The 27,144-nt window shown below is 42.6% G+C and overlaps 1 protein-coding gene across 2 annotated transcripts in view; it reads right to left on the bottom strand.

The window, feature by feature from the left end:
* The window catches only part of TMEM192 (transmembrane protein 192), a 91,295-nt gene that overhangs the window by 9,831 nt on the left and 54,320 nt on the right, over positions 1-27,144 (bottom strand). For both annotated transcript variants that reach the window (XM_068278837.1, XM_068278838.1), the window contains exon 4: positions 23,868-23,999. In XM_068278837.1, the coding sequence (XP_068134938.1) occupies positions 23,868-23,999 (132 nt within the window). The remainder of the gene's footprint in view (positions 1-23,867; positions 24,000-27,144) is intronic.

Genomic DNA, 27,144 nt, shown 5'->3' with positions numbered 1-27,144 from the left:
AAAATGTTAATGTGCCCCCCAGTGTCTGTGCGTTAAAATTGCATCCGCGAGTCCAGCTGCTCCTCCTTCCTTACTCCCATCCGATGTGGTGTAACGCATAGCACCTGAAGTGTGTGACATCACACTTGTGCGCCAGCAGCCATGTGGGACCTGAATATGCAGGAGGAGGAGCAGTTGGACTTGCGGCAGCCGGACAGGCACCAGGGGGCCACATTAACATTTGCATGACAGCAGCTAGGGCTTTCTTGCATTTGTTGCCCCTCCTGATTTCGCACGCACCGATTGACCACGGCAGCGAGAGATGTTCCAGCTTGCTTGACTGATACATTCAACTGATTTCAGCCTGAAATAGGTTGAATTGTCGATCAGGCATGCTTATTACAATATCAATTTTTATGCGATCCAATAATTATTTAATGGGATGATCGATTGGCCCCAAAATCGCTAGATTTCTTGCCAGATTGATTATTTCCAGCATGTCTGTTCTGATTTCCGATCATCGATTTTCAATAGAAATGGACGGAAAAATAGATTAGAAAAATCAAGGAAATCAGATCTGACATGCTGGAAATAATCGATCTGGCAAGCAATCTGCCAGAAAAAATTCATTGCGTGCATTAGGCATTACATATTTGTCACCTCATCAAACTGATCAGGGGAGTTCTGTGATAACGGATTACACTGATGTTATATACGGTAGCATTGTCGTCTTATATGACCCTCTCTACAAAGAGTACTAAGCAGAATATATACCATAGTAGGTGAACAAACGCCACAGTGAATAATAGAATGTGACTGATTTTTTTTTTTTCAGCCTACAAAGTAAAGCACCTGCCTGAGCAGGAATCCTCTGAGTAGAATGGAAAGTAGAAGGAAATTGTGATAGCTGAGTAGAAGTTGATGCAGTCAGTACTGTGTGACTGTTTGTAGTGCAATCTAATTTTCTCCAGTTCTCCAACATCCCTTATCCCCATGCCATTAAAGGACCATTATCATGAAAACTTATAAAATCTAAAATGCATGTGTATGCCTATACATAAAATGTACATTTTAACCTGGAGTAAAATGCACTATATTTTTTCCCCTCAAAATCGCTGTCCCTTACAATAGGTTGTCTGACAGATCTGACCGATTTTGGACTCCTCATGTGGGATTCTCTGGGTTTTCTTTTTTCCAAAAGCATTTCCTGAATGGCAGTTGCTAAGTGCAGCTATCAAAATAGCAAGTAGGGAAGCTGACCAGCATTTTTATATAGATGCTTTCCAGGGAATGCTTTTGGAAAGAATAAAGGAGATATTGAGAATCCCCCATGAGTAGATTGACTAGTCCATAGTACTGTGAGCGACAGCATTGTAGGAGAGAATTTATAGTGCACTCTGGGAGAAATATACTTCTTATAAGTGTGTGTGTGTGTGTGTGTGTGTGTGTGTGTGTGTGTGTGTGTGTGTGTGTGTGTGTGTGTGTGTGTGTGTGTGTGTGTGTGTGTGTGTGTGTGTGTGTGTGTGTGTGTGTGTGTGTGTGTGTGTGTGTGTGTGTGTGTGTGTGTGTGTGTGTGTGACGATTTTTCGTGATGGTGGTTCTTTAAAAATGCAATACTTTTCTCCGTGAACACTGAATGTTAAGGCTACTTACACACCAAGACGTTGCGTTTTAGGGGACGTTATGGTCGCATAACGTGCCCCTAACGCAACGTATGGTGGTGTTGAAGTTGGACGTCAGATTGAGCTGCGTTATGCAGCTCTCAAAGCAGCCTCTCCAGGTTAGTGATAGGAAGTTCGATTCTTTTTAAGGATTCGGATCATTTGAATCGGATCATTGAAAAATCCGGATCTTTGAACCGAATCATTTGAATCATTTTACTAGGGAAGCAGACTGGGTGAAATGACTAGCAGGACAGGACTTTCCCTGCACTGTACATTCTGTATGTTCCTGTTTCTTCTAGACAGACATCCACTGTGAACCGAATCTTTCATTGTGATGATCCGGATGATTCGACTCACAAAAAATATCCGGATCAAATGAACGATTCGTTCATGATCCGGACAACACTACAGTCCTACCACAAGTCTCTGCAGTGCAGTGAATATTAATTAGCCATGTGGCTGGCTGCGGAGGAGGAGGGGAGACCTCCTCCTCCAACATTACTGAGCATGTGCAAACAGTCTAACGTGGCTTAGCCCAGTATAACATACAGCATGCAGCACTTTGTTTAAACGTGCTGCGTTACTATGTAACGCAACGTGGGCACTGTGAACAGCACAATTGATTTTACCGTGCTGTGAGTTAGGCTGCGTTACTGGCTGCTGTAACATGGGACTTTAACAACCCACTGTGAAACCAGCCTAAATCTGGAGGACCAACCTTTTTTTTGGATCACAGTTTCAGTATTTGCTAAAAATACATATTTACATATTTACTAAAAGTTCTGTAGGTTTCTTCGATACTTTGTCCCTTAGTCATGTGTTGTTTTTTTTTTGTCAAAGCACTTTTACCACAAAAAAAATAAAAATTGAAGTTTTATAAAAAAAAATTGGGGGGGGGGGGGGGGGGGGTGATTAATTTATAAACCAAGAGTAATAATATTTCAGCGTGCACTAGAAGGTTCTGAAACGATCTTTAGCAAAATAAAAATTCTGAAACATAGTGTTTATTGGCATATCTCTCTTACTTGTTGCTTTAAAAAACAACCTTGAACATGGCTGCATACTTAGAATAAAAAAAATGGTTTCTATGAACTTGGGAAAAAAATATTTGTACCATTCTGAAGCTGAAATTGCAATCTGTTGAGAAAAAAAAACCTGCAAAACATAACACTTGTTTACAGGATTGGTTCTTCCTTATCCAGAAGGATAACAGGCTTAAAACCGTACTGCCAAATATATGGTCCCCACATGTGATGTCCCATTAAATCGTCTGTCTTTTATGGGAACGGCACATTTCTTCACCATTGTTCCTAAGGACCACCTGCTTGTTTGGGAACAGAGTATATGACTTGAAATGTGTGGCCGACAATGACTCCCCCAGAAGCACACGAATATCAAACAGCAGGTTGTAAAGTAATCAGACAGCCCAATGTCAGAATGGCTGCTGGTGGTCCTAACCAACTCCTCCATTGTGGGGCACATTTTAGAGCAGGAGTGCTTAGTTCTTTAAATCCATTCATGAAAACAATATGAAAGCGACCATAAAAATGGTTCCCAACCACAACATCTGAAGGACTTTGTGAAGCTGGGGGAAGGAAACTAGAATATACTTGCTCAGCTAGGAATGCTGCCTGGTACTGTACGTAAATGTTCTTAAAGACAGACATGATTCTTCATGGAAATGCTATTAATACTAAATAATTATGCAGCTGTTACATGTAAAGTATAAACACATGTGGTAGATATTTAATTTATAGAGATCCATTAATGCAGGCCCCCTCAACCAGGGTTACCTGGAATCCCAGGGTTCCTTCAATAATCTGCAGGGGTTCCTTGGTGTTTTCCCCCATCGCAGGGGAAGTATAATAGAGCATACTACAATAGGGAGTACTGTAAAAAAAACACACTCAATTGGGGTTCAGAATAATAATTAGCACATTAACTAGAAGCACTAGAATAAAGGTGCGTACACACATGCGACTATAGTCGTTTGTAACGATCGTTCCCCGATCTTTACCAACGACGATCGTTACAAAAAACGAACCACCGACTATTAAGGCAAACGACGAACGAGCCAAATCGCTACAAAAGAAAGTTCTGTCTCGGCGGATTTTAACCAACGACGATCGTTTGCAAAAGTAGTACATCGTTGGAAACGATCGTTCGTACTAGGCTTGACATGCGCATTTCACTATTTCTCCATGGAACTTCTCATTTTTATGCGCAGGCGCAATAGTTGCTTTCTGTGATGTAACGTTCGTTCTAACGATTAGATCGTTACACACATTTTAAAACTACCTTTACTTAGGTCGTTCTTTCATCAATTAAAAGTTCGTTCGTCGTTCTTAACGAACGATTGTTGTCGCATGTGTGTACGTAGCATAAGGAGAGTGCAATAGGGGGTAGTGAAAAACAACCACTCCTACTTTTAAAGACCATGCCTACTGCAAAATAAATTGAGGGGTTGCCCGAGATCCAAAAATTATTAGCAGGGGTTCCTTGAGATCCAAAACTTATTTGCAAGGTTCCTCCAGGGTAAAAAGGTTGCCTTAATGCCTGAAAGTGGGACAACTGAGGCACAAAGGGAGTTTGGTTCGAAACTAGGGTCTACCCCTCCAAAGAGCTGGACAGCTGGGACATGAGCCTTTAGCCACCTTTTTTACTTTTATTTGTGGCTCTGCTGGGGAACTTTATTTTGGCAGGTTCGTGCTACCCACTCCACTGACTTCAGAAGAGTTTTTTGCTGGGCAGAAACAATCACAAATAAGCAGCAAGTACAAATATTGAATAGCATTCATATACCACCGGATACAAATACAGTCTCTTAACCACTTGACCTCCAAGGGTTTTTAAAAATAATGAAAATGTATTTCATTTTTCTATGGGAAGGAGTATAATAGGGTATTTGGATGTGGTTTTACTTTTTGGCCACAAGATGGAGATGCAGAATCAGTGTGTTCTAAAAATAGAAACAGAGCCAAGTGTTTATTATTTGTTTATATTTATGTAAACACAGGAGCTAGAAACTCGTACTGGTGGTTTTAAAGTGGTTAAAGTGGACCCAAATAAAAAATACAGGATTTCAGAAATAAAATCTATTTTCTAAATTATAATAAATAGCCTTTTTTCAGATGCATGATGACAAATATAAAATATTTTACATTTATTGGAGGAACCCCTCCCTTCCTTTCATATTGCCGGGACAGAATCCAGCAAACTGGTGGAGTAGGTGGTGTCCAGCAAAGGAGGAATTGCCAATGGCTGCCACCTGTAACCCTAGTTATGAAAAGAGAAGGGTGAAAAGCATGCACTGAATAGGCTTGAAGGAGTGTATCTTTGTATGTGTCAGAGTGGTGCAACTAAATATTTTGAATTAAAAAAAAAAAAAAAGGTTGGTTTGGGTCCACTTTAAGCCTAGTACACGCAATTCAATTTTCCGTCCGTTCGACTCAATTTCTGACCGCCCCGATCAGATACCAATTGATAACTTGATCTATTTTTGGTAGTCAACGGAAAATCTATCGCATTATCAATCCGGAGCAATTTAGACGTCTACACATGATGCAACTTCTTATCAGATTACCCATCGATCTGATGGAAAATTGTATTGTGGTAAGACATTCAAGTCATCTGTACAGCATACATATTAACAGCAGTATTGTCTGCTCTAGTGTCCTTTATCAAGTCTGTGGAAGAGAAATGGATACGAGAGACAGAGAACCGATCTAGTACTTTTTGTGAATAAGATTATCGCATAGATACAAGTAAGGTCACCAAAATGGCGACCAGTTGTACTGCAGGTGGGGAGAATGAAACCAACTCTGCTTGGGTTAAAAGTCACTCTGTTGGGGGGCAACCCTCCACCAAGGGCAGACCAAATACAGTGTAAACTTGATAATACTAAGGCGTCAAGGGGTATACAAATTAATTAAAAGCTGGTTAAAGAGAGGTAGCGGTGGACCTGACCTCAGAAAAAGTCACACAACTGTGCAATTTAAAAAAAAAAAAAGATACGTAAAATAAATTGCAACGCATTTCTCTGCAATACAAGCCACTTCATCGGGCACATAAGAGTACTATCCTAACAGTATTTTTAAAGCAGCAGGGACAGCCATAATATCCCAGGGGAAAAAAAACAAAAACACATAAGTAAATACTTGTTCCACTTACATAATGAGTTGTACTGTCCATGTTTGGATTTCAGTGAATTCTATATAGTACAAGAGAAAACTATTCCTGGCATTTTCCATTTTACTTCTTCTGACTGAAGCAAATACTGATGTCATTTCCTCCCTTGCAACATGTGAGCACAGTATACATTCTTTTTCAGCAGCTTCTTCCTTCTCAGCCTCATGTCACACTGAACTGCCCTCAGCCAATCAGTAAGTACCAGGAAGGTGGGAGGGGAAATGACAAGCTTCCTTCTCGTCAGCAATGTACTAAATACAGCCAGGCTGACCGAGAAGATTTATTACAGCAGAAATTTTTATGATTCAATTGTAATGCTTGCAATACAGGGTTAGGTTGCAGGCTGCATAATAAACAAAGAGCGGGTAGAGGTGGGTAAATGGAGATTGATTTGGTGGCCGACAATGCAGCTGTAATGGATTTTGAGCTCATTGGCACCTCTTTATCACCGCAACGGCAACAAACTGCAGAGCCTGTGTTACCTCTGCACTTCCACCGCGTTGTGCCACAGGCATCGTGGCCAAACTTGAGATTAATGGCCACTGCATTGGGGGAGCATACTACAATGTGATGATGTATGTTTGGAAGTAGCCAAAAACAGCACTCCGCCGGAAAGCAGCCAAAAACAGCACTCCGCCGGAAAGCAGCCAAAAACAGCACTCCGCCTGAAAGCAGCCAAAAACAGCACTCCGCCTGAAAGCAGCCAAAAACAGCACTCCGCCTGAAAGCAGCCAAAAACAGCACTCCGCCGGAAAGCAGCCAAAAACAGCACTCCGCCGGAAAGCAGCCAAAAACAGCACTCCGCCGGAAAGCAGCCAAAAACAGCACTCCGCCGGAAAGCAGCCAAAAACAGCACTCCGCCGGAAAGCAGCCAAAAACAGCACTCCGCCTGAAAGCAGCCAAAAACAGCACTCCGCCTGAAAGCAGCCAAAAACAGCACTCCGCCTGAAAGCAGCCAAAAACAGCACTCCGCCTGAAAGCAGCCAAAAACAGCACTCCGCCTGAAAGCAGCCAAAAACAGCACTCCGCCGGAAAGCAGCCAAAAACAGCACTCCGCCTGAAAGCAGCCAAAAACAGCACTCCGCCTGAAAGCAGCCAAAAACAGCACTCCGCCTGAAAGCAGCCAAAAACAGCACTCCGCCTGAAAGCAGCCAAAAACAGCACTCCGCCTGAAAGCAGCCAAAAACAGCACTCCGCCGGAAAGCAGCCAAAAACAGCACTCCGCCGGAAAGCAGCCAAAAACAGCACTCCGCCGGAAAGCAGCCAAAAACAGCACTCCGCCGGAAAGCAGCCAAAAACAGCACTCCGCCTGAAAGCAGCCAAAAACAGCACTCCGCCTGAAAGCAGCCAAAAACAGCACTCCGCCTGAAAGCAGCCAAAAACAGCACTCCGCCTGAAAGCAGCCAAAAACAGCACTCCGCCTGAAAGCAGCCAAAAACAGCACTCCGCCTGAAAGCAGCCAAAAACAGCACTCCGCCTGAAAGCAGCCAAAAACAGCACTCCGCCTGAAAGCAGCCAAAAACAGCACTCCGCCTGAAAGCAGCCAAAAACAGCACTCCGCCTGAAAGCAGCCAAAAACAGCACTCCGCCTGAAAGCAGCCAAAAACAGCACTCCGCCTGAAAGCAGCCAAAAACAGCACTCCGCCTGAAAGCAGCCAAAAACAGCACTCCGCCTGAAAGCAGCCAAAAACAGCACTCCGCCTGAAAGCAGCCAAAAACAGCACTCCGCCTGAAAGCAGCCAAAAACAGCACTCCGCCTGAAAGCAGCCAAAAACAGCACTCCGCCTGAAAGCAGCCAAAAACAGCACTCCGCCTGAAAGCAGCCAAAAACAGCACTCCGCCTGAAAGCAGCCAAAAACAGCACTCCGCCTGAAAGCAGCCAAAAACAGCACTCCGCCTGAAAGCAGCCAAAAACAGCACTCCGCCTGAAAGCAGCCAAAAACAGCACTCCGCCTGAAAGCAGCCAAAAACAGCACTCCACCCGAAAGCAGCCAAAAACAGCACTCCACCCGAATACACGTTTCTGGGGTCACAACACAGTCAAGACATTTATGTCTAATTCAATTGCATTAAAAATACTTTATTTTGAAAACACATTGCAGTTTGTTGGTCAGGGCTGGTGCACACCTAAAAGTGCCAGTGTAATCACAAACATTCAGCGCTTTTAGAAGTAATTTTTCCAAGTGATTCTAGGCATGTGCCTTGTGATTTTTTATGCATACCTACCAATCTTTGGAGCATTTTTGAGTATTTTTTTTTTTTTTTAAATAAACAGTGCAGCTGCTAGAGTTCTGATTTTCTAACAAAACGGTTGGAAAATCACTCCGATCTGGCACTTAAAGGGAAGGTCCAAGCAAAATAAAAAAATGAGTTTCACTTACCTGGGGCTTCTACCAGCCCCATGCAGCCATTCTGTGCCCTCGTAATCACTCACTGCTGCTCCAGTCCCGCACTGGCAGCTTGCCGACCTCGGAGGTCGGCAGGCCGCATTGCGTACATTTTTACGCATTCCCGCTCGTGAAGGAACATTAACACATACATTTTTACGCATTACTGGTTCAAAAGGAAAGACTAAGAGGCCTAGTGCACACCAAAAACCGCTAGCAGATCCGCAAAATGCTAGCAGATTTTTAAACGCTTTTTCTTTTTCTGTAGCGTTTCAGCTAGCATTTTGCGGTTTTGTGAAGCGTTTTTGGTGTAGTAGATTTCATGTATTGTTACAATAAAGCTGTTACTGAACAGCTACTGTAACAAAAACCGCCTGGCAAACCTCTCTGAAGTGCCGTTTTTCAGAGCGGTTTGCGTTTTTCCTATACTTAACATTGAGGCAGAAACTCCTCCGCAATCTAAAATCTGCAGCAGCCCGGGAGTACGAGTTTCTGCAAAACGCCTCCCGCTCTGGTGTGCACCAGCCCATTGAAATACATTACCCCAGCATATCCGCAGCCGCAAGCGGATTGCAAAACGAAGCCGAACCGCTCTGGTGTGCACATGGTCAAACAAAAACAAAAAACAAACAACAAAAAAAAAAGAACACATTGCTCTGGTGTGATCCATTCCATTTAAATACATTAGCCAAGCACTTTTTAATGTGCTAGCGTTTTTTTAAAAGTGCTCAGAAGCGCCCTTGGTGTGCACAAGCCCTCAAAGTTTTCATAGTATCCCTTGCACACATGTCCCCACACTCACAGCCTCCAATACAAAGAACTATGCATTGTATCTCCTCCTAGCTGAAGGACCGCATCTGTTCAAACAGTCCATTCAAGGAATTTCAAGGATGAATACCCCAGCACTGGGGGAAAAAGAAACACCTTGTTCTTTGTGAGCAATACTGCATAGCTACCCTTTATACACTTATCACCTTTGAGGCTTTCATGATGATTTGCACGAAGTGACTAATGGGTCCATGTAAAGGGAACCTGAAGCAAAACGAATACACAGGCTACCATCTTTATTCACTAACAATGCAAGTTGCCTGACCTCTGTGCTGAAGCTCTGCTCCTAATACTTTAAGCCACTGGCCCAGAGTGGGCATGCAGATCTGATGCTATGGCTCTACTGGCTGCATGCTTGTTACAGGTGTGCGACTCAAAAACAATAAGGGAAGAAGAAGAAAAAGAAAAAATGGCAAAGAAGAAGAAGAAGAAGGCGAAGAAGAAGGCGAAGAAAAATGGCGAAGAAGAAGAAGAAGAAAAATGGCGAAGAAGAAGAAGAAGAAAAATGGCGAAGAAGAAGAAGAAGAAAAATGGCGAAGAAGAAGAAAAATGGCGAAGAAGAAGAAGAAGAAAAATGGCGAAGAAGAAGAAGAAAAATGGCGAAGAAGAAGAAGAAGAAAAATGGCGAAGAAGAAGAAGAAGAAAAATGGCGAAGAAGAAGAAGAAAAATGTTGAAGAAGAAAAATGTCGAAGAAGAAAAATGTCGAAGAAGAAAAATGTCAAAGAAGGCGGCGAAGAAGAAGAAGATGAAGAAGAACCATCTTAAAGTCATTGGGAATTGAGACAAAAAAAAAAAAAAAAAAAAAAGAAGAGGGAAGGGTCTGAGTCCTAATGAGTCTTCCCTCTCCTCTCCCGGTGCCCATTCCAGTGCAAGATCCCAGTAGCAGCATTCAATCAATTTGGTCAAATACTTCTCGCTCCTCCACGGAAGGGAGGCTTTGGAAGTCTTCAGAAGTCGGGCTGCTCCAGGCGCACTTGCACGTGCGCAGTATGAAGCTAGCGCTGCACCGGGAGAGGGAAGGTTCATTAGGACCCAGAATAGCTTTTTCATTTACTGCTGCAATAAGCATTGTCACCTACATATGAGAAAGCTTTATGACCCGACACCCACTGGAGCTTTCAGAAATCCCAGCGATTTCCAAAAGCGTAGAGTACTGCTTTTTTTTATGCACTATTTCTTGAGGCGCTCATTAATGGAGAGTCTCTTGTGGTTACCTATACTGGTGGGGAGTCTCTGGCTACTTATTGGGGTTAGGGGAGCGGGGGGGGGGGGGGGGTGGAACAACTATTTGAGGCTAATACTGCGGAGCCCTCTGGCTTCTTAAAATTGGTAAGTGTGTGTGTGTGTGTGTGTGTGTGTGTGTGTGTGTGTGTGTGTGTGTGTGTGTGTTTGTGTGTGTGTGTAGGGGGTGCCTTATAATTCTTTTGGGGGTCCTTGCTATTGGGCTCCCATGATTTCTTGCCTATGGTGAAATCATCCCAAGATTTCTGCTGATATAGAACATTGCGCCCACATTCTTTGAATCCATTTATTAGGTTGACAACATCCATTTTATGAACACAATAAAAAAAAATGTTGCTTGGGAAGATCAACATTTATAAAAGCTTTTAGGCATCTAATCAAATATTAAAGGAAGGGAAAAAAGACACTATACAAGCAGAGTGGACACTTTAGCAAATTGCTTTAAAAGACAGAAGCCAGCCAACATGCAGTTTATTCCCAGGAAGACCTTGAACTAGACAAGACAGAAAATTGACATGCAAGACTATGAGAGCAGTGGGGAAAATAAAAGAGGACATTTAGGAAACTGATCACGAAGACCAATCTAAAAATATGGTCTCCACTATACAAAACTTACAGCTTGGGGACAAATGTAAAATTCAAGAGTTAGTCTGCTCAATGTAGGAATCAGCTGCCACAATTACAGGCAGAAAATTTGTACTTTCAATAGCAACGGAAAATGCCAAAGGAAGTTCAAATCCTGTGCAGGGGCCTATCCGCCTGTGTTCTATGGCTTATGCAACTATGCCAATAGCCCATATGCATTTTTAAAACACCCACATATTACAAAAAGCTATACAAAACAAAAGAGAAGGGGTTCAATTACAAACTTAATAAAATCACTAGATAACACAGGAGGGAAAGAGGTTCCTGCCTAATCACAATTATAAGCTTAAAATTGTGTGGGTGTGACACACACAGACATATACAGTGCTGCCCATAACTATTCATACCCCTGGCAAAGTTTGACTTAAAGTTGATCTAGATAGATATAGATATATACACACACACACTATGTTGATCTCAGGATTTGGAATTTGTTTCCTTGGCGCAATGCCGCTGGGTAGAGATTAATTTTTTCACTACATGGCACACTCAGTCTTGAGAGATTAGAGCGGAAAAATAGCATAACATGAACAATAAATTATTGTAATGCTTTACAGTGCTATGGGCAAATGATCCCTTGCGGCTCCTGCTCCGCCTCCCTCACACTGAGACTGTCCAACCTGTCCAATGAGACTTTCTGATCAATATGTTGGGCAATAGATGCATCAAAGGGAGGAGAAATGTGCATGGTCAAGCCTATAGTTGTGGCAAATGCTAGACTTACTGCTGTCTTGGAGCCCTGAACAGCTCTGTGTAGGAACTCAGCAGCAACAGTTTTTTGTATTAGACTGTCTTGGTTAGAAGAACCATTTTTTACTAGGGCATCACATTTAGATTGGGTGAGCTCGGAGTCCCTTTAAAGCGGAACTGAAATTTGTTATAAAACCAAGTGTTTCACTTACCTGGGGCTTCTGCCAGCCTCGTGCAGCCTTCCTGTCCTGCACCAGTTCTCCACGATCCACCGTTCTCCCACCGCCAGCTACTTTGGTTACCACTGATTCTGCGCGCCCTAAGTCACACGTCTCTTTTTTCGCATTCCAGGAGGCAATTGCGTCCTGCGCTAATAGCACAGGACGCTATTGTTGTAGGCTTGGTTAATCCACACATAATTGGCCACAGTAACTTACTATATTGTCATCCACTTGTCAAATTATGTTTCATTGTCCTTATTGACATGTATAATAATGTCCGTTTATTGTGTACACGTTTGCTTCCATTGTACAGCCCCACAGGAGGACAGCGCAATTTAATTAAGCAATTATAATAAAAATATCTGAAGAGCATTGCTTATCCAACTGTCATTGCTCGAGAAGTGGCGAATCCCAAATTTAGTTGAATCTAAAAAGATTCTCAATACATTTTGAATCTAATGAATATTATTATTATGATTATGATTATGATTATTATTATTATTATTATTATGTACAGGATTTGTTAGATTCAAAGGATTCGAGAAAAAGAGAATATTTTTGGATTCAAATTTGAGGAAATTTGGAATTCATCCCATCTCTAGCCAATAGCAACTTGAGATATCAGTGCAGGTTTTTATTCCAACTTGGTACAACAGATGCTATATAGGGAAAACTGCAAAGACAGTAGATGTCATTGTTAATTTATCTAAAGCATCATCCAAAGCTTGCAACCAAGTCTTGATTCAAAAAAAAAAGACTGCACAACTCTTTTCAGTCACAGCCAATCTACACAGATAAATCCCTACATCATCAGCACCAGTCTTTGTTAAGTTTGCTGTATAGCTCAGCCTAAAATGGGCAAGACCAGCACTTATAATGGGGGTACTTCTCACCCACTTTATGATAACTGTGGTTTTTACTCAAGCAAAGAATATACTAAGAAGGGGGCTTAACTTCAAACGCCTCATATAACAAAAGCCAACTACTCAGTAAGATGTTTGCACAACTAAAACAGAGGAGGACATTGATTGGGCCATGGAAATAAATCGGGGAGATCACTTCTCCTTTCAAACACGGGGGATGTAAAGAGTAGCAAGCCTTTGATGTCAGGCAGTGCATAGAATTCTAACCCTGCCTTCGCCCTGCTAGGTTTTCACTTGCAAAACAGAATACAACCTCCAAAGTTCAAAAACCGAACACACAATCACCTAAAAGACAACATCAAAGTAAACCATGCAGTTTTGAAGGAGTATTTAACACTAACAAATAAACAAAATTAGACAGAAACAATGGGAGCCATGAATACAAGAAAAGATAAGCCATTATTGAAACTTCTTACTATGATGTGAAAAAACAGCTTAGTCTCAGGATTTTAACAGGTGTCCAGGCAGCTGATCCGATTGGTCCATCAGAGCAATGGATACAATTTCTGGACTGATCTACCTAATCCAGACATCTAATACTAGAGCTGAACTTAAAAATTGTTATATAGACAATGAAAGCACCAGCATGGTGGCTGGATGCAAGCTCGTGTTTGCAAAGTAACAATGCTGGGAATACACAAGGAGTTTTTTTCGCAGATAGATGGCTCAATAGATAATTTCTGACAGGTCCAATATGATTTTGATCATTTTTCTGAACGATTTTTTCAAAGAAGTGAATGGAAATCGTTCAGAATAATGATCGGACAATAAATCAGCCCCAACAAAAACTAATAGTGTATTCCTTGCATAACATCACATTGGATACTGAACATCTGAAGCAAAAATGGTGTAGATGCAGGCTCTTTTAGCCGGGTGGTCCACCCGGCTAGTTTTGGTGAGCACCCGGCTGTCATTGGCCCTCCTCCTCCGCGAGTTGTGCAGAGAAGTGCCGATACTGCATTCTCTCATCTCGCCCCAACCAGCTACTTTTTCATGCCACCTGGCTGGAAAAAAAAATTCTGTGGAGAACACTGTAGATGTATTGGGTAACAAAGAAAGATGACCAAAGACACAAGCTGTCTGTACAAACTTTGAAGTGCCTTTCCAAAATCAATTTACGAAAAGAACCTACCTCAATAGTTTATTCCAATCATTTGCAATAATTTTGTCAAGTCTATATACTATACAAGATCTGTATGCTTGGTACACACCATGCAATTTCCTGTCAGATCGATTGGTCCGATCAATTATTTGCGACAGGTCCGATTGTTTTCCAATACAATGCGAAGGAGGCACTCAAAAGGCGTATAAACAGTTTAATCCACAGGTGGCTAACAGAACATGTTTCGGGGTTTCCCCCTTTCTCCCTTTTTCCAACCAATTTTGCACAAAAGTGATCGGAAACCTGATTGGACCTGTCTGAAAATTATCGATTCAACCCATCGATCTGACGTGAAAATTGCACGGTGTGTACCAGGCAAAACATTGCACAAACATATAATGAAACTGTAAAGGGTTTCGATAAGATCCCAACACATTTGGATTTCAAATCTGGGATAAAAAGTACGACTGGGACTATTTATTTATCAAACAGCTAGAAAAAAAATGCTATCCATTAGAAAACAAAACACAGTTGAATGCATTGGCTAATGTCTTCACACAGAAGGTAAATGGGCTGCATAATTAATGGTAGATAGTTTGCATGTAGGCTGAAGGCAACTTAGGTGGGGGTTTACAATAGTCATTTCAAACCACTTCAAGTTGGGGCAAATTTTGAATTGCCTAGATCCACAGGTGGATAAATAGGAAGATAGTAGTGGAATTTACTGCCCTGCCATAAACCACTGCTCAGACCTTTATCTTTTCACATCAGTACAGAATTTTAAGACTTGCAATGCATTAAGTATTTGCATGTTTCTACACCAAGGTTTTAAATAGTACATTATTTTTGTTTGTTTGTTTTTGTCTTGTTTAGCACAAAAAAATAGGCAGAAGACTGTCACTTCACTCTTTGAGTAAGGGCTGGTTCACACAGGCTTCCGTCACATTCAAACGCCGGCGTTTAGACGCTAGCTTTTGAAGGCTTTAAGGAAGCATTCAAAGCTAGCAATTCTGGTCTCTGCTATTGTTTCCTGGCGTTTACCGCCTCTAAAAGCAACATGTTGCTTTCAAGACTAGATGCAACGCCAGGATCTACCGCCAGGCTTTCATGAAAGCCTGCAAAAGCAAGCTCTAAACGCTCCCATTCACTTCAATGGGACGGCGGTAGATCCCAAAAAACACAGCATCTGAAACGCCACGTTAAACGCCACAAAAACGCCCATGTGAACCAGCCCTAAAGATGCACCCCCCAAACACCTGACTGATTCATGGTTTTTACAGATCAGGTTGTTGGGGTGCCTGTTGCAGCAGGCATCTCAGATGCAAATGCCAGCTAAAGGGTGCCCTTTGGTTGATTTAGGTGCATGTGCACCCGATAGTAGTACCATCCATTGCTTTTTCACTGATCAGTGACTACCATATACTCAGGCTACACATAGTGGAAGGATATTGGCAATACAGATAGTCCCCAGTTTTAAAAGGGAACCTAAACTGAGAAGTATATGGATTTTTCCTTTAAATATAATACCAGTTGCCCCAGTTTTAAAGGGAACCAGAGAGGATGAAGTATACATACCTGGGGCTTCCTCCAGCCCCATAAGCCTGGATCGCTCCCACGCCACCATCCTCCGCTGCCTGAATCCGCAGGTACCGGGTCCCGTCATTGCCACGAGTCGGCCAGCGGACGCGGCCAATTGCCCGCATCACAGGGTGCACTCTCCATACAGTTACGCATGTGGCTGCCTACTGCACAGCCACATGCGTACGGGTATGGAGGGAGCCCCTGTGATGTGGACAATTGGCTGCGTCCGCCGGAAGTGACGGGCCCGGTACCGGCGGATCCAGGAAGCGGAGGATGGCAGCGTGGGAGCGATCCAGGCTTATGGGGCTGGAAGAAGCCCCAGGTATGTATAAAATCATTTTCTATTTTGGCTGGCCATTCCTCTCTGGTTCCCTTTAAAGGGAACCTAAACTGAGAAGTATATGGATTTTTCCTTTTAAAAATAATACCAGTTTTCTGACAACCCTGCTGATCCTGTGTCTCGGAGGGCCTGTTTCCACTTGTGCGGTGTCACCGCTGACGAAATCGCATGCGGGTGCGATTTCGCATAGGTTAGTATTGATGCGATTTTAACCATGTCACTGTCTGTGTGATTTAACATTACTTTCTATTCGAAATCGCGGTACAATACGCATGCCAAAACCGCATGCGATTTCCCTATTAAATACATTAGCGGCAATTTGCATAGCGGTGTGCGGTATGCGAATTCTGCGGGGTCTACCGTGCAGATTTTTTCTGCACAGAAAAACGCTCAGAAACCCTGACAAGTGGAAACCGGCCCATCCACTTGTATTGTCTATGCGAATCTGCATGCAGGAAACACATGCAGATTCACTCTAGTGGAAACGGGCCCCAATAATTTAGCCACAGCCCCTGAACAGGCATGCAGATCAGGTGCTCTGACTGAAGTCAGACTGGATTAGCTGCATGCTTGTTTCAGGTGTGTGATTCAGCCACTACTGCTGTGAAAGAGATCAGCAGGACTGCCAAGCAACTGGTATTGTTTAAAAGGAAACATTGATATCCTCAGTTAAGGGTCCCTTTAAGGAACGAGATAGGGACTTGTAGGTTCATTCTTAACCTGAATCTGTTCTTAACCAGGTAGCTGTGTAAGCGTGAAGAAAAAGAAAAAAAAACACAGGGACGCCGGGAGCCCTTATAGTGTATTATCTCAGATACAAGAGATAAATAAAATGTAAGAATATACTACTCACAAACATAGGTTGCTAAATGAGGCAACCACTCGACTGCGCATGTGGGGAAGTCCTGTCCCCACTCGGTCTTTTATTCGGGTTGGTCACTGCTCCTTGGAAAAAATTCCTCACTTCAAAAGGTCGTGAAGGCCCCACGTGGTGGGGTGATACACCAGATTAAATAGCAATTCTTTAATGTGATCAAGCACTTCAGACTAAGGTAGCGGTTTGAACCGCGAAACGCGTTGTCTGAAGTGCTTGATCACATTAAAGAATTCATATAAAAACTTTTAATCAATTTGGAAGTCTCCTTTGAATAAGGTAGGCAAACATCACTATGCTGATTATTCTATTATATGGCAAGTAAGATATACAAGAACTAAGGGCGCCTCCTATTGCTATTTAATCTGCTGTTCTTAACCAACCACTTAAGGACCGTAGGCTTACACCCCCCTAGTGACCAAGCTATTTTCTACAATTTAGGCCACTGCAACTTTAAGGGCTCACTTCAGGACCGTAAAAAACTCAGCACATACGTGATTCCAGCCCCCTTCCCCTTTTTCTGCCCACCAACAGAGCTTTCTGATCGCTGCAGGAATGTTTGTTTATTTTTGTGGGGTTTTTTTTTTTTACTTTTAGATACCTTGCTCTCTACTCGAGTAGAAGTATAAAACAGTATTGCGTACATGTTTTTTTTTTCATTATTACAGTAAGTCTATGCAATCACCTTGTCAGCTCTGTTGTAGTAAGGGCTTGTTTCCACTGTTGCGACGCGATTTCGGCCGCATTCCGACGCTTGTAAAAACGCATGCGGATGCGTTTCCACATGCGTTTTTACCCGCGATTTCGCATGGCAGGGTGCCATGCGAAATTAACCATGACACTGCCAGGGCTAAATAAAATTGAAAAAGGTGCGAAATCGCACGCGAAATCGCGGGTAAAAACGCATGTAACAAACGCATGCGTTTTTACTATTAAATACATTAGCGGCGATTCGCACGGATTCCCGACGCAGGCGAAATCGTTGGCTCTTTTGTGCGTTTTTTTCACGCTGAAAAAAAACGCACCTCAACAACGCTACAGTGGAAACAGGCCCATCCACTTGTATTACATGTGCGGATCTGCATGCGTTGGACGCATGCAGATTCGCGATAGTGGAAACGAGCCCTAAGGCAACCTTAAAGCCCGGTACAAACCATGCAATTTCCAATCACATAAATGGGTCGAATCAATGAATTCTGTCATGTATGATATGATTTCTGATCGATTTTCTGATCACTTCTATACAAAATTGGTCAGAAGAACGATCGGAAATCAAATTGGACCTGTCAGAAATCATCAATTCAACCCGTCTGACAGGGAATTGCATGGTGTGCATCAGGCATAAGACCCACGTGTCAGGAGAATATAGCCCTATACCCACCCAATGATATGCTCTCTTCTCTGTGCTGGGAAATCTAGACATACCTCTAGGTCACTACCATAAGTGTCCAGCCATTTATGTTATAATGTGCCACATGCAGCTGATAGGCCCATGATGCCCTGTGACATGCCACTGCCAGCTATGATCTCTACAGTACACCACCCTCTATATGTGGAACCAGACTATCCACTAATATGGTTTAAAGCATTCATTGGAACCGCAGTGCAGCAGCTCAATCTGAACTTTCTCTGGAGATCCACTTTTAATAGCGTAGATTCAATTTTGAATGCCAGGATGAGAAGAATACTGAAACGTCGACTAGTACTAAGTCAATTCTAGAAAAAAAAACCACCTTCTCAAAACACTCCTTGCTGCGCTACAACCTCACTAGACGCTATTACGTCTGACTAAATTGTTTGATCTAGGCTGCAAAAGTATCCTTTGATCATCTTAATTGCTCAAAAGGCTAAAAATTTTTTTTTTTTTTATAAAAAAATAGAAATATTACCAGATACTGCAAGAGAATCCTTGAATATAAGTGTAGTTAATACGGAGCTCTCTTTTGCTGGTGGGCTTCAAAGAAATAAGTAAGCTGTTTTTCTGATAATGGACATGTGCAAAAATAGAGACGAATAAGTAGGTTAGCCAGTTCTAAAAATGAAACAGGATACATGGTCACAGTAATTCAGGAGTGCAGCAAGTGCAAAAATGATGCATCGGCACTTGGGCTATTCAGGCTGTGGGTCCACACACAGAACAAGATGTATATAAACGTTTGGGCAGCAGTAGGTCCACACACCCGAAACACAATGCACTCATAAAGTCCAGAAAATAATTTTACCTTTCCATACGGGACATTCAATATATTCTCCCTTAAATATGCAAAACTAAGGCTTCTTTCACAGTCAACTGACAGGCAGTGGATCCACTGCCTGTCATCTGCTAATGTGGTTCTGCAAGTCCTCTGAATGAGTTTTGCCCAAACAGTATGGTGGCATCTGCACAGCATGGATATCTGACAAAGTGGCAGCCACAACATGCTAGACATTTCATTCGGTAGTTTCCTCATACACAGTAACCACATCCTGTGTCAGCTGAAGACGTGTGTTACTAACGCTGCCAATCAACTTCATTACATAGCAACCAGATAGTGCTTATTCCTCTAATCAGCTGAACCATTCAGGAAGGGGGCCACAATTGCTATAAGTATTCATTAAGGATGTGCAAGGTGGACAAGTGATTTATTTCCTCCTGAGCCCCCTACACATTGTCCTAATGGATTCCACACAATTAGATGATTGCAGTAATTAGCTGTCGAGTTCTATAAACTGGTGGATACCAGCCGCCTTATAAGTATCTGGAGAAACGTGATCGCTGCTCTTTCCCATATCCAGAACTGCACACTTGTCATGCAATTCAGCCTCCTGGCCATGAGCGCCTTCCAGCTAGAATTTAATGTAGCCAAATAGCAGTTTTTTGTAACACCACTTGTGTCATCGTGGGACAGGTAGTGGCGTTATACAGCAGCAAAAAAAAAATAAAAAAAAATAGCATCATGTCTAAGGACAGCCACTGCTACCAAGCATCCAGCTGATGCAGGGAAGCAGCTGACAGGCAGTGAATTCACCACCTTACAGCCTTACAGACTCCTGTAGAAAAAAAGCTTAATAATGCATTCTTTTCTTGCAGTGTGGAAAAAACAGATCTCACCCAGCAGAGTAAATTACCAGAAGGTGGACCAATCAGTAGGATTGTACTGCAACACATGACCATCTGTAGATGAAAAAAGTAAATTTGGCCATGATTCGCGCTCTTTAAAATTGGCACCCATGTTTAATTATTGATTTCCCAGCTACAGACGGTAAAACAATAGTGGTAGTCGAGTTCCACTACTTTGTAGCGATACTTATAGCTGAGGCAGTAGTGTAAGTAGGGAAGTTAGTGTTAGGTGTAAGGTCCGGCTTTGCTCCAAAAAAATGGTTCGTCATGGATCGTAACGGATACGAACGGATCCAATGTTAACCTATGGATGCCTTTGCATTGCTCCGTTCGAACAGATCTGTTCTGCACACTCAAGTTTTGGTCATATAGCGATTTTTCTGGACAGTGGAGCCCAGCGGAATGGAAACAGATGCCGAAGCACTGCACTGGGGGCAATGAGAAACGGATCCAGAACACACACTGGCTAGAAAAACAGACCATTCTAGCCAGCAAAAATCTACTTGGTGATGGAAGTCGGGGATATGGGTAAAAAGAACTGAAGGAAACGATACAGAAACGGATGCGCTTGAATGGAAACCCTTGAAAGTGCCCGTGTGCAAAGGCCCTTAGTGGGGGGAGGTTAGGGTTAGGCATAGGTGGAAAGGTTGGTGTTAGGAATAGTTGCATGGAAGGTTAGAGTGGGAACAAGATAAAATAGGACATTCGAAAAATATCAGTAACATTACCACTACTATACAGAGCAGAAAACCGTACAATATGAATCATTTTACCGATATTCTATTATCAGTAATATCTTGCATGCATTTTTCATCGTGGAGCTTTTATATACACCCATATGTGATACCTTCCTCTGTTATGCTAATCACACTCATTGCACTAAAGTCGGCAGCACACAGAAATTTTTTACTGGGTGTGACAGACATTGTTTCTATGGCATTCCTATGCAGTAAAATCTATATATGATGCTATGCAGCGCTGTGGAGTTGGAGTCAAGGCAATTTTCAATACTTGGGAGTTGGAGGTTTCATAAACTGAGGAGCCTGAGTATTTTTGTACCGAATCCACAGCCCTGGTAAGTATCAGACTAAGGAGTCGAGGAGTCAGAGCCTTTTTGGATACCACAGTCAGAGGTTTCATAACCTGAGGAGTCGGATGATTTTTGTACCAACTCCGTAGCCCTGATGCTATGTACTGTACTCTATGTGAATGTGCCCCACATTCATTCATAAAACACATTATCAGGAATAACTATATTGAGCATTTTACCTTCTGTAGCAGGAACAAAAATTCTGACATATTAAGGTCATCGCATGCGATACTGAACCTAGAATCCTGATCAACCACTGCATTTCAGCCGTGTTGAAAAAAATGTGCCACATTCAATAAACCCTGGAATAAAAATTCCATTGGTAATGACCAGCTAATTTTAGCAAATGAGTCAATGGGAGATCCTTCCTCGAGTGTGAGGCCAATTGCGGATATAAAACAGAGAGCGACAGGGAGTTGATTAGGCGAGTAATGCAGCATTGTGCTGCCCTCACGTGTGGCAACCCTTGCTTCTGGCCATTTAAATAAGCCCTGGGGACTTCTACTTAGCAAGTAATAGAAGAAATCTTCATCTTTACAGATAACATCCCTTAAAGCACATCAAAGAGAACCTGCAGTAAGGAGGGAGGAAACACTTTTCATTCCTGGGATAGTGAAGAATGTTGAGGCCTATTGGAAAAGATAAAGCCTCTAAAACAAGCCATAACTATGGAAACTGAGGTGTCTAAAGGGTTGCGGAGAGGAGAGACAAAAAGCATGCACAACCATCATGCACTGCGGCCATCTCACCCAGGTGAGCACAAACTTTGGGAAGATTCTTTGAATCACGGCACTGGCTGGTCTGTAAAGATTCTGGAGTGGACACACAATCTTCCTGCATTCTTCCTTCACACACTGCTGGATGTTTTGAGTTGGGTTCAAGAACTATTGACAGCTAAACTACTTTCAATTGTTAATGCTTCCTGTCCACCTCTCTACCAAACACTCAGAAAGCGAGCACTGTCAATAGATGAAAGCAGATGTCACACAAGTTCATATTTAAAACCTGGTATAAGTTTTTGTTGCCCAAACATGCAGGTGTCTTCTCATAATACCGGAAATTCTCAGCCCACCAAAACCAAGCTGTAATCTGATGCAGAGGAGGACACAAGTTATTACAAGCCATGCATCAAACTCAGCCAGCAAGACTTGACCCATTCTCACTCGCTTTCAGCCTCCATTTTGTGATTTTCTGATCAATGGTGACAATCAGCGATTGCAATTTCCATCAATCGCAATCACATTGCATGCAGGATTTCCCAGCGATAGCATTGGGATTCTCACTCACTGAAATGAGAATCGCAAAAACGCAATTGTGGAAAAATGAATGAAATAAAAAAAATCACAATCACATTCACTAGGCCATTAAAGAACCTGAGTGTGAATGGGGCCCAACACATTTTAGTAGAGTGAGGGACTAAACATACTTGATTACTGTCACCTGTAATGATCGGTAATCAGTCATTAGAGAGACTGTTCTGGGAATGAGCACTGTAGAGACACGCTAACTGACTACAGCTGTGCAATGAGTGGTGTTCCAGGAGGGACAACAGGAGCTGGAGAAGCAATCAGCTTCCAGCTGTGATAGATATATCTCTGGAGGATTGTAACAGACCAATGGGAATCTCCAACCTTTGATAGAGGATTCCCATTGGCCTGTTGCAATCCAATGAGGAGCCTCATGCTTTTGCTGTAGCTCCATTCTGTATATCAATACTTGTTCCCTTCAGAAAACCTTAGTGGCCGTGCACCTGAGGTGACCGAAGACAGGTGAATAGAAGTGCAGAAACGTATGCGGCGATCAGCCAATAGTCCAACTCCACCGTTATCTGCGGCACTGAAAATCTGTACCTGTATCCACAATTATGTCCTGCAGAGCCTTCAGTTCCCATCGTATGACCACATCCCATTCCCTCGCATAGGATCCATTTGCATTCCTGCAGTTCCATTATGTGGAACCTTTTTTTATGGCAGTGTGAACCCAGCCTTAGGGTTAGGAGATTGGGGTTAGGAGTGTATGATAAGGGGTGAGGGGGTCAGGAGAATATGATTAGGCATGAAGAAAAGGCCAGGAATAGAAGAAAAGGGTTACATATTTAGGTGTCCAGAAGGGTTTTATGTAGCAGGGGGAAAGCTTACATAAGGGATTTAAGGTCAGGCATCAAAAAGGACAAAGGGATCTTACTAAACATAGCTGACTGATGGAGCCAGCAATAGAACATAGGTTGCAATACACTTTACGGACATAAGTAACGGCCTCACCCAGCAACCAAATTAAGCAGTGACTGAAACCCACATCCAAGACAACTGTCACCAGAACAATATCAAAATATGTCAGGCAGCAAATATCTTCAGTAAGCATGTTTGTCTCTATTGAGACCTTAAACAAGATGATGGATCACAGCAACGTCACGCGACCACGAGCGCCTGACCACTTGAACACCTGAAGGGAGCAAACTAGAGTTCAAGCTATTGCTGCACTTTGTGTGGGAGTCGTAAGGGATCTTAAAGATCCAATACGCTGTGACAGGGATTTTCACCGCGTCGCAAAGAGTCGTTCACCTAATCATGCACTCGTACACACGTTGTGAGATCATGGAAACAATTTCTCGGCTCAAAAAAAATAAAAAATGTCAATCGCTGGTCGTCAGAAGAATCACACACAAAACCGCGACATGGGTACAAGCCTTCAGAATTATGTATGTGACACTACAGTCCTGTTAAATGCTACTAAATTGTGGCCAAGTACATGAAAACTATACTACAATAATGAATTAGAAGAAAAGACAGTGGGAACCCAGACTGAATTCATGCATAATCAGGCTTCATATTGCTTAACACTGACTTGCGACGTCAAATCTATTAAGCTGCTACTGAACATTTTTTTATTAAAAAAAAAAGGTGTTTTTTTTTTATTTTATATAGTGTACCTATGTGTGTGGTCACAAAAACAAGTTGTGTCACGGACTTGTAAATAAATGTGAAGAATTCCTTAGCGTCCCCATGTTCTCACCTGTATACATCAGCAGAAATATCACAGTCAGGATCAGCTCGAGGATCAGCACGCTCAGGATGAGGTAGAGATACAGGTTCCTGTCACCAAAGGAATCCCAGAGAGAGATAATCACAAGCACAGAAGCATTGCCTACAGAAAAGAACACAGATAAAAAGATGAATCTACTATCCACGCTTCTGGGGAAAATGCTGCACACAAACAAACACACCTCAGTTCAAAGAAAAAGGACATCTCTGAATGAAGCTACGCAAGCAATTATGTGCATGGCTTATACTGTTCCTATTTTATTTGGAATCTATGGTAATCATAGTGCAGATTCCAAGGTGAAAACTTTATGTAGTTGGTCAGGTCTGTTATGGATGCTAAAATGAGAATGAAACAGTAAAATAATGTAACAAACACCTTTTCTATACTGTTTCTAAAGCTTTAAAAAAGGACAACTAAAGTGAGATGGATAGGGAGGCTGCCATATTTATTTCCTTTTAAGCAATACCAGTTGCTTGGCTATCCTGCACATTGTCTGCCTCTAATACGTCCAGCCATAAACCCTGAAAAAGCATGCAACATATCAGGTGTTTCTGACATTGTCAGATCTGACAAGATTAGATGCATGCTTGTTTAGGGTGCTATGCAAACACTACTTCAGCGAAATAGATCAGCAGGGCTGCCAGGCAACTGGCATTAATTAAAAGGAAATAGATATGGCAGCCTCCATGTTTTTCTCACTTCAGTTGTCCTTTAAACCCACAGCAGACTCATCACATTAAGTGACTGTTTCTTTTCAGAAACTATGCTGGAAAATACTCATTACACTGGCATTGAAGTTCCAGCAGACCTGACTGAACCCCACCTTCCCCTCAGAGGACAGAAAATGCTCCTTTGTACTTATTTCTGTTTGTGGACTTTTACTGAGGCAGTGATAATTCTGTTGACCACCTATGATGTCTGGATGGACTTGAAGTAAGCCACGATATGCACAAAGCCTGATCCTGCAGACGAGGTAGATTTCACACATCGTTGGACATTGTTGCTGCCGGCACAACAGGGACTATCCATAGTCTAGTGAGGGTGTTCAGTGCAATAATTTTCAGCAAATCTGTTCAAGCCGTACTGTACTCAGGGAAGGTGCCTTAAAAAAAAAAAAAAAAAAAAAAAAAAAAAGGAGGACCTGAACTCAGAACTTCCTCTCTGCTCTAAAGGAAAAGCAACAGCATAACTATATCAATAAATCTGCAGTGGGTCTACTCTCTGCTTCCATGGATGCAGACAAAGGGTTAACATCCTGTGTTCAGGTCCACTTTGATATACCTTGGCCTGATTTACCAAGCTTCTCTAGCTCTGGGTACCAAATCACTATTCATACCTTTGCATGCACAATACATAAAACCTTTATTTTAAGGCCCAAATCCAGGATTACAAAATTACCTCTTGCATGACTATCAACCTACAAAATGAACACCCCATCCCACAAATCCCCCTCCACTTTGGAGGACGTGTGATCCCACCTTCTGAAAAAAAATAATGAATGCATCAAAATCGCACAAATTCATTAGCAGTTTTTAAGGAAGCAGCATGGTGGCGTAGTGGTTTGCTCTCATCTTGCAGCGATGGGTCCACGGTTCAAATCCCAGTCAGGGCACTATTTGCACAGAGTTTGTATGTTCTCTCCCACATCCCAAAAACAGATAAATTGATTGACTTCCCCTTAAAATTGTCCCTAGACTACGATACATAAACTACACCATACAATAGCAAGAAAAAGTATGTGAACCCAGTGTTCTCCCCAGGATCTTTTAGCTGGGTGCTGCACTCGGCTGTCATCGGATCACCTCCTCTGCTTTAAGCAGAGTTGCGCACAGATGCACTGACTGTACATTCTCTCATCTCGGCCCACCCGCCTACTATTTCATGCCACCCGGCTGGAAAAAATTTCTGGGGAGAACACTGAACCCTTTGGAGCGATATGGATTTCTGCACAAATTGGTCAAAAAAATGTGATCTGATCTTCATCTAAGTCACAACAATAGACAATCGCAGTCTGCTTAAACGAATACCACACAAATGTTTGCATGTTTTTATTAAACACACCATATAAACATTCACAGCGCAGGTGGAAAAAGTATGTGAACCCCTAGACTAATGACATCTCCAAGAGTTAATCTCAGTGAGGTGTCAGCCAGCTGGAGCCCAATCAATGAGATGAGATGGAAGGTGTTGGTTACAGCTGTCCTGCCCTATAAAAAACAAAACAAAAACCTGTTTTAGGTTTGCTTTTCCCAAGACGCATTGCCTGATGTGAATGACGCCTCACACAAAAGAGCTCTCAGAAGACCTACGATTAAGAATTGTTGACTTGCATAAAGCTGGAAAGGGTTATAAAAGTATCTCCAAAAGCCTTGCAGTTAATCAGTCCACAGTAAGACAAATTGTCTATAAATGGAGAAAGTTCAGCACTGCTGCTACTCTCCCAAGGAGTGACCGTCCTGTTAAGATGACTGCAAGAGCACAATGCAGAATGCTCAATGAATTTAAGAAGGATCCGACAGCTTCAGCTAAAGACTTTGGTGCATACCAACATCAATGTTACCGAATCTATTACACGTAACACCCTAAACAAGAATGGAGTTCATGGGAGGATACCACAGAGGAAGCCACTGCTGCCCCAAAAAACATTGCTGCACATTTAAAGTTTGAAAAAGAGCACCTGGATGTTCCACAGCAGTATTGGCTAAATATTCTGTGGACGGATGAAACCAAAGTTGAGTTGTTTGGAAGAAACATACAACACTGTGTGGAGAAAAAGAGGCACAGCACACCAACATCAAAACCTCATCTCAACTGTGAAGTATGGTGGTGGGGGGATTCATGGTTTGGGGCAGCTTTGCTGCCTCAGGGCCTGGATGGATTGATATCATCGAAGGAAAAAACAATTCCAAAGTTTATCAAGACATTTTGAAGGAGAACTGTAGGGAAGTAGGGGTAAAAAAAAAAAAAAAAAAAAAAAAAAAAAAAAGTTGGACTTACCTGGGGCTTCTAATGCAGCCACGCCCTCGCTGACGTCACCAGGAGTGTATTGCGCAGGCCCAGTACAGTCTGTGCCTGCGCAGCACGCTCCTGGAGAAGTCAGTGTGAGCAAGGACACAGCCGCGCATGCGCAGTGGCTTTCCGACTTTAAAGTCAGAAATTCCAGAAGTGAACCGGAGGCAGGGTCAGGAGCATCGATGAGTAGCTGCACAGGCACAGGACGTCTGCAGGGGACCATTAGAAGCCCCAG

Source organism: Hyperolius riggenbachi, chromosome 1 (assembly GCF_040937935.1).
Source record: "Hyperolius riggenbachi isolate aHypRig1 chromosome 1, aHypRig1.pri, whole genome shotgun sequence".
In the NCBI taxonomy this organism is placed as follows: Eukaryota; Metazoa; Chordata; class Amphibia; order Anura; family Hyperoliidae; genus Hyperolius; species Hyperolius riggenbachi.
The sequence above is the reverse complement of the archived record's forward strand: the minus strand, read 5'-3'. Positions and strand labels throughout refer to the sequence as shown.